The 19,454-nt window shown below is 36.1% G+C and overlaps 1 protein-coding gene across 2 annotated transcripts; it reads left to right on the forward strand.

Moving 5' to 3' along the window:
* The first annotated feature begins 1,710 nt into the window (after positions 1-1,710).
* On the forward strand, positions 1,711-17,367 carry tcirg1b (T cell immune regulator 1, ATPase H+ transporting V0 subunit a3b). Of its 2 annotated transcripts, none has more exons than XM_022683593.2 (20): positions 1,711-1,904; positions 4,196-4,315; positions 5,602-5,680; positions 5,766-5,914; positions 6,478-6,573; positions 6,688-6,873; positions 7,574-7,656; positions 8,047-8,140; positions 9,307-9,519; positions 10,538-10,688; positions 10,825-10,964; positions 12,152-12,309; positions 12,428-12,518; positions 13,410-13,528; positions 13,737-13,950; positions 14,300-14,413; positions 14,496-14,579; positions 15,346-15,466; positions 16,401-16,572; positions 16,674-17,367. In XM_022683593.2, exons 2-20 carry the CDS (start codon positions 4,199-4,201, stop codon positions 16,765-16,767), a joined length of 2,475 nt encoding a protein of 824 aa, XP_022539314.2. In that variant the 5' UTR covers positions 1,711-1,904; positions 4,196-4,198; the 3' UTR covers positions 16,768-17,367. The 2 variants fall into 2 exon arrangements, with proteins under 2 accessions (XP_022539314.2, XP_022539315.2); XM_022683594.2 differs by having other exon boundaries at positions 1,711-1,900.
* Positions 17,368-19,454: the final 2,087 nt, after the last annotated feature.

Consider the following 19,454-nt stretch of genomic DNA (forward strand, 5'->3'; position numbering starts at 1 on the left):
TAAATTTCTGAGTATGTCAAAAAAAGAAGCGAGTTTCTAGCTCATTTCTATCAAAAGTTGTGATTTTTTTTAAATGAATACAAATTAAATGCTCTCTCCGGTCGCTAGAGGGCAGTAAATGTCCCGCATGCAGCACAGACACGGCAATCTTGCTTCACCACAGCAGCAAGTAGACTGCAGGAATGCAGTGAGAGAGAGAGAGAGAAAGTGTGATGACACGAAATTTGTTTGCACTCATGAATACAGATCATTAAAAATAAGATTCATCTGGTTTCATATTAAAGACAGTTAATATTGTGCAGTATGTTCTCAGCTTCAGTAGGCCCAGCCTAGTAGTTTGATCTGATGTAGTCTAATCTTATTGCCCATGCACTGCTATAACTTTTATTTTGTATTTCTTTTTTTTATTTATTTCAAAGCAGTATGACAATTAAGGTGAAAATATTTTTTTCATAGCTCCCACTTGAGTTTGTTGATGTGGTGTGTTGGTTCAGGTGTAAAACTGCATTCACTCAACTGTTAAAATAAACCAGTTGTTAACACATTCACAAACACAAACATGAAAATCATTTTTTCCCATTGTTTTATGAATAAATGTGTTGTGCTTAGAAAAGATCCCTTTTCATCCATGATTATAATATGTAGGGTAGGCTAAAAATGTAGGCTGAATAATAAAGCATAGTACTGAAAAACAAAGCTAAATATTTGGAGTTGACATTCTTTTACTGATCCGGCCCACCTGAGAACAGAAAGTCTGGATCCGGCCCCAGAGCCAAACTGAGTTTGACATGCCTGCTCTACGGCAATCAATGCAAGATATTGGTGAAAAATGAATGCACTGGATTGCACTGGATTGAAATAAATTTTGTGATATTGCAGAAACTTATTAAAACAATGCCACAGTGAATGTGTGCTGCAATCAAAGCTAAAGACGGTCCAATAAAATGTGTGTGATTTTTTTTTTTGGCCAGGCTGTGTAGTTCAAAGCCTTCTCCAGCATATCCCAAACAAAATCTCGATAGGGTTAAGGGCTGGACTCTGTGGTGAACAAAACATGTGCATAATATCTCATACTCCCAGAACCGCTCACGATCTGAGCCTGATGAATCCTGCCATTGTTATCTTGGAATATGCCCGTGCAATCAGGGAAGAAAAAAAAAACCTTTGATGGAATAAACAGTCAAAATGACTGTTAGTGAAGTGCCAAACTAGGGATATCGAATAGGGGTAGGGAATCGCAGGGCATTGCACGTATGATGTTATTATGATATTCCAAAAAAAATATCTTTCAATAAGCAAATACCAAGAATTAGCTATTTATTAATGTCAGTTTTCCCTATTAATTCTGATTAACATTGCACCTTAAGTAATGAAGCAGTAACTTTACATAAGTCAATCTTGGGGGCAAGTATTGGGGGATTTAGAGTGTCAATAAAAATATTTTGGAATATCGATATTTGACGCCATGAAATCGATACGATATTTCGGTATATCGATCATTTGTCCCACCCCTAATAACCAGTCTAAAAACAAATTATACTTTTTTTAATATTGCATGTTTTTTACCCCTCTGGAAATAGGCACTGGTCTCCACAAACATATTTGCTTAAATAGATAAACACGTTTAAAAAAGGGGGAAATAAATAAAAGAATGGCTCGGTCACGTGAGAGACTCGTGGAATGTGACCAATGAGTGAGTTCTAAATGTGAGCGGCTGGAAACGGGAAGTCACCGGGTAGCGGAGCGGAGCAGAGCAGCGGGCAGCCGGTGAGACGCAGCCCGGGAAAGACTTCACTCACACCCGGTTCACCAACACGGAGACCACTGTACCCGGAGCAGAGCGGTGCGGGACCGAGGAGCGTGTGTAAGAAGTTTGTCACCGGTGTTTGGTTCACTATCGGTGGGTGAGTGTTACTGCAGCGGTCCTAAATCACAACATAGCTGCTCTCTGTGTTTTAAGTCTTTAAAGCTGTGGTTCCCAATCCAGGTCCAGACAGGACGAATCCGCCCCGGGATTGTGTTTCACCTGCATTGTCACTTCAGCTGCAACTGCCTTCATAACTTCCTTAGGCAGATGGAACAAAATCCCGGGGCGGATTATTACTGCTCGGACCTGGATTGTTAACAGTTGCTTTCAGAGAAGTAAACAGAGGCTTAACTTTAAACGTTAAACGTTTTTAAACTTTTAATTTTCAGCCAGGTTTAGCTGTGGTTCGCTCAGGTAAGTTATACGTTTAGCTCCAGTTTATTAACTTAAATGACAAAATTTTGCTGGCTGAAAGGCTGCAAGAATGTTAGTTATCTAGCTAAAGTTAACGTTACCTATTCTAGGTAACCTGTCAAGCTAGTTATCTAGCCTAGGTTAGCTAACCTAAAAAGCTGGAGTGTGAAACATTAGTGTGAAGTTAAAACCTGGCTCACCGCAGTCTTGCACGGCGAGGCCTGACTGTCGCCTTTGAGAAAACGAAACCACAAAGTGGAAGCTGGAAAGCCCTGATTTATTAAACTGTCATTTTAAGGGTTTTCCAGAACACGAGACTGTCTGAAAGACATGTAACCTAGGTTAACTAACTAATGTTACTTAACTAGCTAGTTAACTAGTTTGTTTAAGGGGACAGAGGGTTTAACTATCTAAACTATATCAGATTAAAGGAAGGTGCCCATGTCTTTGTCTCAGCATCTAACCTAACTTGCTAGGTGGTGCAGAATGCAAATAAAGAGTTGCCTTGTTCTCTGTGAGAAAGAGGAAATAATCTGTGAGATCTTTCACAGGTACTACTCAAAGCTAAATTTACACTGTCTAAAAGTACCTATCCACAATACTTGAGGTGCATTATTCTTTTTAACAAAGAACCTCTGTAGGAGTGTAGGAAGTTTCCCAACAATCTATGAACAGTTTTTGCTCAATAAAAGAGAGTTAAAGTTTGTTCAGACACTGTGGAGCGACTGCTGTCCAAGCTCATGTGACACATGTGACACACTGTCATGTTACGATCGTGCAGGGTCAAGAAAAAATACAGTCACTAAAAGTGAGAACACCACATTTCTGGAAATATTTTATAATATTTTGTCAACAATACATGGGACAACACTACAGAAATTTAAATTGGATATAAAGTGAACACTGACTACAGTTAAGGTTCCAGGTGTAATTAGGATGCAGGTGTATTAAATGTGGTGTTTTGGGTAAAGTTCTCTCATACCGGCCACTGGATATTTAACATGGCACTTCATAGCAAAGAACTCTGCAAATACTCTGAAACTGAGCTGCATCATGGTGGACAATAGGGGTGGGAATCTCTGCACCTTACAATTAGGTTTGATTACGATTCAGAGGTCTGTGATGCGATTATAAATCATTATCGATGCATCTTGAGGCATTATTTTTTTCTATACAGGATTTATTTTTTCTCATGGTATGCTTGGTACTTTTAAAGTAAAGTATCTGTAATGATTTTTAATTTGGAACATGTTAAATAAAGTGTAGCTGCATTAGAGAGAAAGAGCTAACTCAACATATATCGTAGTTGATGAACAGCAGGATAGCACGAGCGGTCGTGCACAAACTTGGGACAACATAATGGAAATGTGAGCTCAAGCGATATGCATACTTAAGAGGGTCAACCAAAGAGGTTGAATCCACGTGTTTAATAAAATATCCAGAGGTCTATCCAGAGAGCTGTTAGAGGTCAGCCTGATGGTGATAGACTGCACCCAGCATTAACTCTGTCGTAAAGGCTGTCTTCCCAGAAGTAAGCCTCTTATAAAACTGACTTACTAGAAGCCCGATAGGAGATTTTTAGCCATATTGTTATATCGCCCGAACCTAATTGGTGTTCATTTTTTTTAATTGACACCAAAGAGATCCTTTCACAGTATTGTAAGTGGTATTCAGAAAGGAAATTAATTTTCATGTTGAACACTGTGTATTAATATGAGACTTTTTCTTTCTGTGGATTTTGAATATGAACTACAATAATCCCTTTATGTATGTGACAGTTTCTCTGTGAACCTGTTCCACATAAAACACAGCTGGTCATTATGCAGAAGTATAAAGAGAGAAGAAGGAACCTGTCTGCTTACTGCAAGGATTTCTGTAGTCATACCCTTAGTAACAGACATGAGAAACTGACATGTGATGAATGAGTGTTTCTGATTCTCTCTCTCTCTCTCTCTCTCTCTCTCTCTCTCTCAGGTGATGGGCTCCATGTTTCGCAGTGAGGAGGTGTGCCTGGTGCAGCTGTTCCTGCAGTCTGGTGCAGCCTACAACTGTGTCAGTGAGCTGGGAGAGCTGGGCATTGTTGAGTTTAGAGATGTGCGTGACCAGATAATTTGCACATTACACATTTACATTCACTTCTCCACTTTCTGTGTGGTTTCTCACTCACATACACACACAATTCTTATTCTCGCCACTGCAGTCATTTTATACTCAATGTATATATCAAGTTTTTGAGGTTTCTATTTTTTGAGGTGGTTCCAACTTTTTAGGTGGTGTCTTAGTGTTCACCTAAAGAACTATAAGCAATGAAATAAGAAACCGCTTAAGTAGTCTTAAGCTTTACTAAAGTATTGTTATGAAATAAAGAGTAAAGTAGGGGCAAAAATATAGTTGCACAAAAATAAGTATTAATATATATATACTTAATTATTTTGTAATATACAGTATGAATATTAAATAGGTTAAATACATATTTACATATTTATGAAATCAGTACAGGAATAAATATTATTATACACACAGTGTTGAAAATACACATGCACCTACTTTTGTGATTTCACAATAATTAATTTAGTAAAAGTTCCTGAATGTCTTAACTTCTCAAAACCTCTTAACTTCCTGTTATTATGACGGACTACATTTGTAGCTTATTTATGTCACATATATGTAAGTCCAAAGAATTAGTGCAAATCTGAGAAGGGTGGTGGTAGATTTGTCAGGGATGTCTCTTGTAGATGTTTTCAAATAGTTACAGAGTCATAAGTTCAAATAAAGGTGTTGCAAAAGTAAATATAAGTGATTAGAAACTATAGCAAAGTTAGTCTGCAGATGGTCTGAAAGAAGATGCTGCTTGCATCTAGCATTACTTTTTATAGTTAAACTATCCAAAAAAGGAGACTAAAACCTTTGCTGGCTTCAGAAGAAATGTTTATGGCAAAGATGTTTTAATGAAAGTGTAAAGGTGAGGTGTCCAATCTCAAGAACAATTTACACATTAAACTTGTGTACTTAAATCTTGTTTGTTGTCAGTAGGAGTGTCCTCACTCATTTTGCTTCAGGAAAAGAACAATTGTGAAAAATCATTAAAAGCCCAATATTATAGCTGTTAATATAGCTGCATTCTAAAGTCTGGGCTACAGGTGAGGTAGGAAGGATTGTCCTATGAAGAGTCGGTAGAGCACAGCTACTGTACTCTTAGTGATGGGGCATTGATAGTGATGGGTGGGGTTTTGTAAATGGGTTTTGAATAACCTTTCCAATATGGAAGAAAATATGGTAAAATATGTATAAATTTATACATTATGAAATGTACTTCTAGACCGACAGTAAAATGTGTAAATGCATTTACAGGAACCTGTTCTTTCCTTTTTTGATCTCAGCTGAATCCAAATGTAAACGCGTTTCAGAGGAAGTTTGTCAGTGAGGTGAGGAGATGTGAGGAGCTGGAAAAAACATTCAGTAAGTGCTTATGACTCTGGACTCCCTAATCTGAAACCAAATTTCCTCAATAAATGTTACAGACCCAACCTTTTCCTCTTTACAGCATTTTTGCAGCAGGAGATTGTGCGCTCTCTTTCTCCAACTCTCAACTCACCCCTGCAGCAGCCAGTTCCCACCCCTCCAGCTCCTCAGCCACGGGAACTGCTAACCATAGAGGAGGAGAGTGAACGTCTGGCCCGGGAACTCAAGGAGGTGTGTGTGTGTGTGTAAGAACTGCATGAGACCATGACATCAGTCAAGGCATTGACCATGATGTTATGACTGCTTCATTGTTTCTACACCCATTATTTGTTTTAAATATATGCTAAGCATTTAGTTAGAATGCTGTTCTGTTTTCTGCATATTTTATAATCATCTTTCACCTTGTTTTTCAATAGCCAGGACCACCATAGAGCAGGTATTATTCAACTAGTGGGTTATTTTAGCACTGCAGTGACTGGCCGGGTGGTGTGTTTGTGCTGGCATGAGTGGCTCAGACACAGCAGTTCTGCTGGAGTATTTAAACACACAATGTCACTACTGAACTGAAAATTGTCCACCACCAGTGTCCTGTGGCCAGTGTCCCCTGAACACCGATTAAGGACTAGAGGACTATGCAGTAATAGATGAGTTTCAGCTGAAAAAATGAATAATGGATGTAAAAACTAGGAGGGGATCATGATATTAAGCTTGATTGTTGTGCAGTATGAGGTTAAGTAGCAATATCAGAAGGTTCTTAAGCTTTATTTGTTTGTAACAGATCTTTTCTGTTACAGGTGTCCAGGAACAGAGACAGTATTCGAGCTCAACTTAACCAGCTGTGCCAGTACAGAGGAGTGCTAACTCAAACGCACTCTCTCACTGCCTCACAGGTCAGAACTACTTCTACCAGCCCTGTTACATTACCTTCAGTTTCCATACATCATTTACATGTTTTTTCATTTCTAAGTATAACAAGCATATTTATACGTGTGTTTCTGTTACAGGCCCCTCCACCCTCATTTGATACCGGCATGATGGACAACAGGCAGGATGTACGGCTCAGTTTTGTAGCGGGTGTGGTCCACCCATGGAAGGTGCCAGCATTTGAGAGGTTGCTTTGGCGAGCGTGCCGAGGTTACATCATTGTGGACTTTCGAGAGATGGAGGAGAAGCTAGAACACCCAGATAATGTAAGAAGCGTATCAAATGTATGACTGGAGAAAATAAATTAATTAAAAAATAGTGGATAAAGGCAGACATGTTATTGTAATTAGTTTGAAAATATGGTTCATGAATAGCAAATGCCACTGCTTTCTTAGCCCCACAAACAGGCCTATAAATTGTCATATTCCAGTTACAAAATAATATAAATGACAGTTTGAAGTAGTTGTGGTTTTATAGTTATTATAACTAAATAAGTCACGCAGAGCACTAAAACCAAGCGTATAGCTCATAAACCCAAATCTTTAATATCTAAAGTATTGAAAAATATGAGCTAACCAAAGCAAAAAATGCAACTACGTATATTTGGCTTATATTATTATTGCCTTAAAATGTATTAATAATTAAATATTGAGGGTACTTGTTAACAACTAATCAGATTTATGTAATGCAAAATATTGTATGTATGTTTTATAGCTTTTATACTATAAAAATATTTGTGGAGTTTTGAGTTTTGATGGCCCAGAGGAACAAAAAAACTATTATTGAGTCTGTTAGTCCAGCTTGAGGGCAGGAGGGATTGTACCTTGATTATTTTCCTGCCTCCGCAAAGGTATCAATAAAGGCAGATGCTTCCAGAGAAGGCAGAGGGAAGCCAATGATATTTTGTGCAGTTTTGGTACTTTAGTATTTTTATTACTTAATTTTTCTGTTCTTGTTATCTCTCAGGGAGAGATGGTACAGTGGACAGTCTTCCTCATCTCATACTGGGGGGATCAAATTGGACAGAAAGTGAAGAAGATCTGTGATTGGTGAGTATTTAGGGCTGTTTGATCTCTACAAAAGAACTGATAGTGTCTCTACTTGAGGTCCCAGAAGCAGTTAGAGTAGCCTACATAGAACTGAGTAGGCTGTGTAGTAGTTTCGATTGAGTCTTGATGTAAAAACAGACATTTTAGTGGTAGTGATTTTAGTGATATATACTATACTATTTAAGTGTGATTGTGTTCAAATTGATAAAAGCACAGCACTTTGCTGAACTAATTTGTTACACAATGTTACAAACATCAGCTGCAAATTTGTGAACCAAAAAAGTTGTTTTCCCCCGTTTTATTTAAATAATTGGTTTGGAAGGAATCTGTTTGTGTGTGGTTGGCTTTAATTTAGTCAGTTTTTTCAAATTATGTATTTTCTTCATGTAGCTTCCACACACAGATGTTCCCGTATGCAGAGAGCCAGGCAGAGAGAGAGGAGATTCTGAATGGACTGAAAACCAGAATCGAGGACATTAAATCAGTAAGTTAAAAAAATGAAACCTTCTCCAACAGGCATCAGGCCAGGTTTCATCAAACCGGTTTGCTCACTGTGAAACTCTGACATGCTTTTTGGTAAGGAGAAATGAAACCATTACTTCTTTCCTCATTTTTAAACATCTATCTTTTTTTTTCTTGTTAGTGTTTCTTTACTTCATGCACCAAAACTTTTTTTTTCCAGTCAATATATTTACTTTGATACTGCTGTCTGTTGCTTATGACCACATAGCCCAAATAATAATAATTTCCCTGTGCTTAGAAAAGAGAAGATGTGTTGACTCAAATTCTGCTATGGAAAATGTTTCAGCACTTGCACATTATCTTTTATTATAAGTGTATTTTGAGTCACAGGGATATTAATAAATAGATGACACAGGAGCAGCAGACACGGATGAACTGGAAAACCCTGATCAGACCTATAATTACATTTTGCAGTAATGGTTAAAATGGTTTATAGAAATATTCAAATTCATATTATACAACATATTCTAAAACAAATTGGGATGCTTCATAATATGTAAATAAAAACAGAATAGTTATTCTGATTAGAACAAAAGTTATGATGTCATAAAGTTGGCATGGGTTAACAAAAGGCTGGAAAAGTAAGTATTAAAAACAGCTGGAGTAGAATTTTACAACTCCCATGGCTGGGTATAAAAACAGTGTTTTAGAGAGTCTTGAAAACACTGATGGAAATGTTCACCATTTTACAATATAGGAATATAGGAATATTTGGTGTATTATTGAATGAAAAATGTTGAGCAATAAAAATCCTTTATTACACAAGTATGGGATAACCCTCCTCTCCCAAAACTTCAACAATTGGTCTCCTCATTTTCCAGACGTTAACAGACTATTAATAAATAAAGAGGGGATACTGCACATTGGTAGAAATTTTGTTGCTGCCATGAAGTTCTGAAGTAGTAAATGTTTGTTCACAAAATAGAAAAAGTAGTACATAACATGTCTGTGAGACTTTCAGATTATTATATTCTGCATTTTACAGAGCAACTCACATTTTTTTGAGTTGGGGTATAGTTGTTACTTTGCTGAAATAACGTCTGTAAAATTAATGTTTCAGCTTCTCTGTACATGTCTGCATGTCAGATAAAGAGCTTATTAAAGTTCCACCCATTTTCCCTCTCATAGGTGATGAGTGAGACTGAGCAGTACCTGCAGCAGCTGTTGATGCGTGCTGTGGCCGTGCTGCCCCAGTGGCGTGTGCGCGTTCAGAAGTGCAAGGCTGTTCAAATGGTGCTGAACCTTTGCAGCCCCTCGGTCACAGAGAAGTGCCTGATTGCTGAGGCCTGGTGTCCAGTCAGACAGCTTCCTGCCCTGCAGAGTGCCCTGAGAGAGGGAGGGGTGAGTATTAACCCTGGACCCAAAAAGAAAGAAAGGTAACAAGTGTGCAAAAGCATGGCCCAGCTTGTTTTCATCAACCTCAGCATTAAGAAATATAAATTATGATTGCACAAATATACAGTATTGTGCAAATGTTTTATGCACCTGTGGGAATTTTAAATAAAGAAAAAGCTTCTTATTTGTGAAGTAAGTGTTTATTAGCTCATTAAAACACTAACATTACAATAAATACAAATATCAATTTTACAAAAAAGCAGAGCTTTAACATCACTGTTTACCTTAAAACATCTCCTAATCTCTCCTCATCCGAGTTTAATAGAGTTATTTCTAGTTCTCATCATATCAACACCTAGTTTGGTAAATTGGTAAATTTTGGTAAATCAGGTGAGCTGCTGACGGAACTGAACATATACACAGGCTGGCTGAGGGAAATCATCCAGGAGAAATCTGGAACTACACTTTGTTCTTCAGCTTGACTCACTTGATATAACATACTTACTGTAGTTAAAAATGAAAATTCCTTGTTACGTGTTACTGTATTTATGTTTATTTGCATGTGTTAAAATCATATGTGGTGCTTTTTCAGGCAAAAACACTTGTATTGCTGAGATAAATGATAATTTGCTTTGGTTTCTAAAACTTTTGCACAGTACTGTATGTATCATCTTTTACCCTAAAAGCTCAAATTACAACTTCACAAAAAAAGGAATCAACTTTCAGTGAACATTGATGTTAAGATATGTTATTGTATTTATACATACTATGAACCATTTATCAAACAGTTGTATTATTTAAATTATGAAATAAGATTATTGTGTTTCGAATAGGATCTGTCACTAATTTTAATAAATTACAAATATTTATGCTTTCTGACGTCGCCATCACCTGTTGATTGGATTCATTTTCTTTTAGTGTTTTACTTTTGTTTTTTAATGTTTTTTTATTAACTTGAGGGAGAATTGTCGCATGGCACTAAGTTCTTTCATCTTTCTCTTTCTTTTTTCTCTTTTATTTTCAGAGGAAGAGCGGTAGCAGTGTTGAATCGTTCTATAATCGTTTGCCTTCTGACACCTCTCCTCCTACCCTCTTTCCCACCAACTCCTTCACTGCAGGATTTCAGAATATCGTGGATGCGTATGGTGTAGCCAGCTATAGAGAGGTCAACCCAGGTGACCACAGCTGCACACATTTTTAAAATTATTTTTAAGAAGACTTTTAAGAATTGAAACCGCAAGTTATAGAGATGCACCGTTCCCATATTCCCTCTCTTTTCAAACACTCTTCTTTCTTTTCACATCCTTACAGCTGTGTACACAATCATCACTTTTCCATTCCTGTTCGCTGTGATGTTTGGGGATGTGGGGCATGGGATTATCATGGCATTAGCTGCTCTCTGGATGGTTTTGGAAGAGAAGGACCCTAAACTAAGGAACAACACCAATGAGGTAATATATACATACATACATACAGTGGTGTGAAAAAGTGCAGTTTTTTGCATGTTTCTCACACTTAAATGTTTGGGAACCTCAAACCAATTTTAATATAAGTCAAAGACAACACAGGTAAACACAAAATGCTATTTTTAAATTAAGGTGTTTATTATTAAGGGAGAAAAAAATCCAAACCTACACAGCCCTGTGTGAATAAGCGCGACGCTTACAACTAACACCGTGGGCCGCGAGGTGCCGCCGCGCTTGTGCCGAATCCGACTCCCTGCTGAATCCGACTTCCGCTTCGCCGGAAAGAATCAGCACAACACCCCCCGCTGTACAACTGCGGGAGTGAAAACAGCGCATATAAATAAATTAGTTTAGTTTCACTTTCAGTTTTCGTTATTTTATTTAAAAATAAAAATATAATTAAAAAACAGACGCCTACATCTCAGACTATTTTCTGGAGCCCGACCCGACCCGACCCGGCCCGGCCCGAGGAATGTGGTGGGAAATCTCGGCCCACCTCGGGTCAGGTCGGGTTCGGGCAGAGAATCTAAGCTCTATCGTAAACCCCTCAATGTGGCTGAATTACAACAATTCTGAAAAGATGAGTGGAGTCAAAATTCCTCCACAACGCTGTAAAAGACTCATTTCAAGTTATCACAATAGCTTGGTTGCAGTTGTTGCTGCTAAGGGTGACCCGACCAGCTATTAGGTTTAGGGGGCATTCACTTTTTCACACAGGGTCATGTAGGTTTGGATTTTTTTCTCCCTTAATAATAAACACCTTCATTTCAAAAATAGCATTTTGTGTTTACCTGTGTTGTTTTGACTAATATTCAAATTGGTTTGATGTTCCCAAACATTTAAGTGTGAAAAACATGCAAAAAAAAATCAGGAAGTCAGAAAGGAAACACATTGAAATCTGATCACTCAAACCACACTCAGAGGTGGTCAGGGATGCATATGACCACATTGTTTATGTAGTGTGAAAACTAAAGCATCACAATGTATCTATATACACACACATTTAATTGACCTTTAATTGAGTGCAAAATACTTTTCCCCATTTTTATAAGTAACAATGTGTCAGTGTGAAAAGTTGTGTAAAACAATCACTCTACCACCTGCCCTGTTTTTTTTTTACTTTGTAGCCTAACTTTCTCTCCTTCAAAGTGTATATATATTTTTTGTATCAGATCTGGCGTATGATGTTTGGAGGACGTTATCTGATCCTGTTGATGGGGCTTTTTTCTGTCTACACCGGAGCCATTTATAACGAATGCTTTAGCAGAGGCCTCAGCATCTTCCCCTCCAGCTGGCATGTACGGCCCAATGCAATGCACTACAACTGGACGTATGTTACACACGCGCACACACAGTTACACCTTTTTTTACTACATTATTTTTTTATGGGTAACATAATATAACTTTCATTTTATTTTACTTTGTTTGTTTATTTCTTTTTTTACTAGGGAGGAAACTTTCAGGGTTAACCCCTATCTCTCGCTGGATCCGAATGTGACTGGTGTCTTTACTGGACCATATCCCTTTGGCATTGATCCGGTAACCTTCTATTTAATGTTTTACAATTATGCTTAATTTGACACTTTTAAATGATAGTAATATTGATCTTTTATATCAGGTGTGTATAGAATTTTTGCCTTTTTTCATCATATATTGTAACTTATGATAAACAAAAAAAATGCTTTTATTTTTATACCATAGTGCCATTTGGAAGTTGATTACTTATCTGTTTTCAATAACATTGGGCAAGTTTGGTTACAGAAACTGTGTTAAATAATCTGACTGACTATATAAGATGCATACAACATCTTGGATTTAAAATGATCAGCTGTAAATTATGAAGCCTAAAACACATTTAAGACCTCCAGTGTAACTAATGGAACTGTTGGTGATGAGCGTGAAAAAGCTACAGAGTGTCATACATGATGAACAAATACATTTATATAATGTAAAGGTTACTCTATATTGTATATGCTACATAATGATTGTGCAAAACCAGATACAATCAGTAACTTTATATCTACTTGTATATGACAAATATCTTGCACTCTTTGAAATTGTATATAAACAATATTGTATATATAGAATTAGGTGGTTAAATAAATTTGGGCACCCCAATAGAAAAATTACATCAATATATAGTAGATCCTCCTTTTGCAGAAGTATCAGCCTCTAAACGCTTCCTATAGCTTCCAATGAGGGTCTGGTTGAAGGTATTTTGGATCATTCTTCTTTATAAAACATTGATTTTGAGCAGTGTTTAGTGTTTAGTGTCTATCTTGTTGAAGTATCCAGCTCCGGTGCAACTTCGTTACTGATTCCAAGTAAATCCCGTGTGTTGACTCTTTAACATTGACAGTCTTATTTTATTTTTAATGATGTTTGTTGTTAAAAGGAGTAAGTAAATTAACTAACTTCTCTTCCGCACAGATCTGGGGACTGGCAAATAACCACCTGACATTCCTCAACTCCTATAAGATGAAAATGTCTGTCATCATTGGAGTCATCCACATGACGTTTGGTGTCAGCTTGTCATTTTTCAACTACATGTGAGTGTGGTCATGTGTGAGCACAAGCCTGTATGCTAGTGTCACAATTTGTAGTCAGACCAGGATTTTTAGTTTTAAGTGTCACTATGTTAATTATGTTGATTCTTGGAAGCTTTTTATTATTTTGGGCATTTATTAAAAATATATGTTATTGTTTGTATTTTTCTATGGTAAAGTAACCTGTATTTGTTTTTCTTTCTCTCTGTAGACACTTCAGGGAGATCAGCAGTGTGTTTCTGGTGCTGATTCCAGAGTTGTTATTCATGTTGTGTTTGTTTGGTTACCTCATCTTCATGGTTGTTTTTAAGTGGGTGGTCTACGGTCCCATGGACTCAAACACCGCACCCAGTATTCTCATCCACTTCATAGACATGTTCCTGTTTGCAGCCAACAAAGATAACCCAGATCTGTACCATGGCCAGGTTTGTAATAAAAAAAAAAAGAAAAGTATCTTTTATGCATCAGTATGTTTGTTGTATATCTGTCACAACACTGTGGTGTGGAGCAAACAAAAGGCTGTGGAAAAAGATTTTTTGTTTATTAGTTTGATATAACATGTTTCTTTGTAACTTTTCTTTGTAACATGTAACTTTTCCTCAATAAATATTGGTTATGTAATTTTTAATTAGAAATCAGTATTGAACAAAATACAAAATTGGTCTGAAAACCAAACCAAAATGGTATCTTTAGCTCTATTTAGATAATTACATTAATTATTATATATTTTTTTATATATTAACTTTTCCATTCTGTCTCTTTTGCTCTCTTTAGATGACTGTACAGATAATTCTGGTGGTTGTGGCTGTGTGTTCAGTTCCTGTTTTGTTGCTTGGGAAGCCCATTCATGAATACCTCACACACATGAGAAAGAGACACCAGCCCACTGTAAGAGTTTGTGTGCAGACACCTGTATGTTTGTTTGAACGTGTCTCTTTGCTTGCTTTCTGACTTAGCTTCCATGTTACAGGGTGAAAGGCGGCCTCTGTTGTCTGAAAATGGCTCTGTAAATGCACACCAAGGAGATGTGGAGATGAGAGGAGAGGAAGAGGAGGTACGTGGAAGAAAGAACAGGACAAAAAAGGATTAAAATGCTTTTTAACAAAAAAAATAAATTAATTAAAAATGATAAATAAATGGGTTAAATATAGCATAGAAGATAATATATAAAGTATATAAATCCTGATATCCTGTCTTGTAAACCCACAGTGTTCTTCCCAGTGTCTTCTATTTATACGTATTTTCAGCTAATTTAAAAATAAGATGGTACACAAAAGACAGCAGACAATACAGAACATAACTGATCCTTTTCCAATGTGTTATCCATGTCTGCCAGTTTGGAATGGCCATATAAAGTCATTGCTAAGTCATTGAAGGAGACTTCAGCAAACCACAGTGGAGGCCGTTATTATCCATTAATGGAGAAAACTGGTATTAGAAACATTTCACAGCACTGTTTGTCTTTATTGTCCAAATTTCTAAGTAGTGTAATACACTGATTTACACAGGTTTATACTGGACTTTCTTTTAACAAAATAAACCATACAAACACAACCCTTTGTAGGCAAAAACAGCTTTAATCACCACTTTACACTCATGGAATGCTTAGTGCTTATGACTGGCAGATTTGTTTTTTTTTTTACAGAAATATTTAATACTGTATTGAATTCGTTCCTGTTTACTATACAGAAACTGTCTAAATAATTAATAAATATTAGTAAAAAAAACTCCTTTTCAGTCATCTCAGTCAAGATACTTCAGTGTTGTTTTTATTCATCTCTATTTCTCTCTCTATTTTTTTTTGTCTTTTTGGTCAGCAGGAGTTTGATTTTGCCAATGTCTTCATGCACCAGGCCATCCACACAATAGAGTACTGTCTGGGCTGCATCTCCAATACTGCTTCATATCTGCGTCTGTGGGCTCTCAGCCTAGCTCATGCACGTGAGTGTGTTTGTATGTGCATGTTCTGTGTATGTGTGACGTAACTATACATATTGTAGACTAAGTTTATACAGCTCTGGGAAAAATTAAGAGCCACCTCAGTTTCTGAATCAGTTTCTCTGATTTTGCTATTTATATTTATATGTTTAAGTATACCTATAAATATGTTAAAGATCATTTTTAAGTGGTCTTTTATTTGTTTCAGAGCTATATATCAGTTGCTGTAAATCAGATTATGTGACATGCGTTCAGTGAGCTAATATTGATACAGTATTTATATATTTTATATAGTTTTAAGGTGGATATGAACATGCAACAAACTTCATTCAGAACATTTTAATAAAAATATGCTGTTGATGTTATCCATTGTGTGATATAAAATGAATTTTGTGAATAAAAATAATAAAATATATTGGGGGTTTGGGTTGAGGGGTGAAGCGTTGTGTGTGTGTTCTTACTGTGAGACTGCACCGGAAGGGGGGGAGGGGGGGTTCCATGCTGACAGTCACGCTGTCTACTGCTCTCTGGTCCAATGAAGGTAATTTAAAAACCAGAACATTTCCTCACTTTCTGAAAAAAAAAAAAAAAAACGAGACGCCCGGGACAGGACATGAAATGCGGACATGTCCTCGGAAATACGTACGTTTAGTCACCCTAGGTTATGACAAAACAAGCATAGTGACCATCTTGTGCTGGGTAAAGATGCAATTTAGTCTTCATCTTTAACACAGCTGTTAACAAACGCATACTCACCAGTGAACAGTGAAAGTTAAGGTCCTTGCTCAAGAACCAAAAGTAACAGTATGCAGGGCCTGGGCATCAAACCCACAACATTGTTACCAATAGTCTTAACTATGTTTGCAATATTTGATCCCACCGTTTTCTAACCAATAGTAGAAAGTTTGTAATTCCAGTTTATATGTGTGTTTTGCAGAGCTTTCTGAAGTGCTGTGGGTGATGGTGATGCACATCTCCTTCTCACAGACTAGTTACGTGGGAAGTGTCATCATGGCTGTCATATTTGCAGCTTTTGCTGTCTTGACTATTTCTATTCTGCTCGTCATGGAAGGGCTTTCAGCTTTTCTTCATGCTCTGCGACTTCACTGGTGAGACAAACATGATTACACACCAGTTATTAACTTCTTAATAAAGTTATTATTAAAAATGTACATAATTGATCTCTTTCTTTTTCTTTTTCTTTTCCTAGGGTGGAATTTCAGAACAAATTCTACAGTGGAACGGGCTACAAGCTCAACCCATTTGCCTTCGCTTCCATTATCCGTGCCTCCTCAGCTAATTGATGTATGCAAATAATACATTTTAACTTAAACATTTCAGAAAATGCCAATGCTTAAGTAATCTGAAAGCCCACTGGTTAACATTAGGGTTTAACACCAAACCCGTTTTTTTAAGACGAGTCTTTATGATGGCAGATCTTTTGCTTTGCTGCTCTTTAAGAATAGTTTCCCCATAAAGAAAAAAACTTACATTGTTCTGGAACCATTCAGTTTAAGCATTCCACAGAGTTCGTTCAAGTATGATGAGCGCTGAATGTAACTCAGGGATATTTCATCCATGTGACAGATTGTCCTAACCAGTCTGTGTAGTGATACGGTTTTCAGGGAACTCGAAATAGGCCAAAGTAATGGTTTGGTCAACTGCTTTAATTTTTACTTTAAAATATCAATCAATGACTTGAAAATTCTTTATATGATTCAGAAAGGGATTCATTTATTTCAAGGGTTTCTTTCTTGCCTTGACTAATTGTGTATTTTTATATTAATTAACAACGTCAATGTCTTGCATAAAATGTCTTTTAATGATGCCTGGCTTGCATAACGAATTAAACAAAATTACTCTGTAAAACAAGAATATATGTTTAACATACTGTATAAGCATTACATTTGACCATATGTGTCTTTCTTTTTGATTCTCTGAAATAACCTGTTTGTGTTGCTTTAAAACATAAAATGTATAATTTTAGGATTTTCTTCATGAAGTCCAGTGAACCTTTTCTGCTAGAGATGCACCTCCAACCTATATCTCCACTCATTCAACACATCAACTTAAACAAGCTAAGCAGCAGGCCAACTCAAAAAATATCTCAACTAGAGGCCTACAAATATAATGGGTTAAAAAAAATCCAAATACAGGAATAAATGTTACAACAGCATTTAAATCTTGACAGCCACACTGATATTACACTGATTTTATACACTCACATTTTTGTAATGAACAAATTATGAAATAGTTATGGCATGTGGAATGGCTAAAAATGTATTGGGTTTTTGAAGGTGTACTTTGCGCTTTGAGCCACCCCCTGTAGCTCACACTGTTCAGGACGAGAGAGACAGAACCTTTACTTAAAATGAAGAATGGGTATTAAGCTGGTACAGTAATATTACAGAAGATTAAACAAATATAATTTAAGTGTTACATAGTCCTTGCCAGCATTGCACTTTTCATTAGCCTTGTTTAGAAGCAACAACTTTACAGGTCAGTGGAGCATCACATTAATTGTTATTTTAAGGTAAAATGCTACATAGTTCAATAAAAGAAAATCTCAATATAACTATTTTAGCCATCATACCAGGTGAATTAATACTGTTGATGTAAAAAATATGTAAACAAGATTAAACATAATATACTGTTATAAAACAGACTGTATAGATGAGTCCTGTTATATACAAAAATAAATTGACTGTAAGACTATTATATTGTAAAAGAGAATTCATATGTACTGTCTCTGGGTGAATTGTTCAATAATTTTTCAAAAAGTATTTTACATCTTCAAAAGAATTAAGATGTCATAATTAAAAAATGATCAAAATCATTTATGGTTGTTTTGTTTTACTTAAAGATACATGATTTGTAACACACATTAAAATAATTGTAATATTTGTTTAAAATGATTTAAGTAAATGTTAGAAGATAGAAATATAAATTACTTTAAGAGATAAAATAATGAATATAATGGTATTAATGAATTTAAAGGGTTTACGTACGACATTAATACTCTATCAGTAAAATGTTTGAAGTGCATAAGTAGGTTCTGTTAGAAAATAAGGAGAGAAATTCCTGCTTGAGAATGTTTTCTGTTTTTGTCAGACACTAGGGGAGCTACAGAGTGAAGTGAATTAGTTCATATGAAGCAATTAAGGTTATATACGTTTAATAAATGTCATATCTAAAATACACAGAACAACATCTTAAATATTAAGCACGAGAGAAATATATTAAAGCTTTTTAACAGTTATACATCTTTTAAATGAACTATCGCTGTAACTCCAGCATCAGCTCACCAACAGCCAGCACTCAGCGGCAGTAAAGATGACTTCTCTCCAATTTTTTTTCTGCTGTTAGTGAAATACTTTACTCTGCAATCTAAAATTAAGGGAATGCCATTTAAGTAGTTAGTCACTTAGTTTAAAGTAAACATTTTTAGCTGTTTAGCTCTTTCGCATGATTTCTTTTCATTATTATAGGTTTTTGTACTTAATACAGTACAACAGAGTTTAACAGAAACAGCATGTTTAACAATTCACCATCAATATATCCAACAACATAAATATATACTAAAATGAAATAAGAAATTAAACAAAACTGTACGACGAAAATGAGCAGCTACCCAACTGCACTTTAAATACAGTAAGTAAGCACAATACTACTACTACTACTACTAAGATAAGATAATCTTTAATTGAGCCCACAATGGGGAAATTTGCAATGTTATAGCAGCGCAGAGGACAGGACAGAGAAACAGGTGAAGAAAATATACAAACAAATAAAAATAAATCTATATATACAAAAGATAACGGAAAAGCATGTATGTGTGTGTGTGTGTGTATATATATATATATATATATATATATATATATATATATATATATATATATATATATATATATATATATATATATATATATATGTACTGTGCAATAATTTATATCTGTGTTTTGGGCTCACTCTGGGGCGCCCTCTGGTTGTC

This window comes from Astyanax mexicanus, chromosome 10 (genome assembly GCF_023375975.1).
Source record: "Astyanax mexicanus isolate ESR-SI-001 chromosome 10, AstMex3_surface, whole genome shotgun sequence".
Taxonomy (NCBI): domain Eukaryota; kingdom Metazoa; phylum Chordata; class Actinopteri; order Characiformes; family Acestrorhamphidae; genus Astyanax; species Astyanax mexicanus.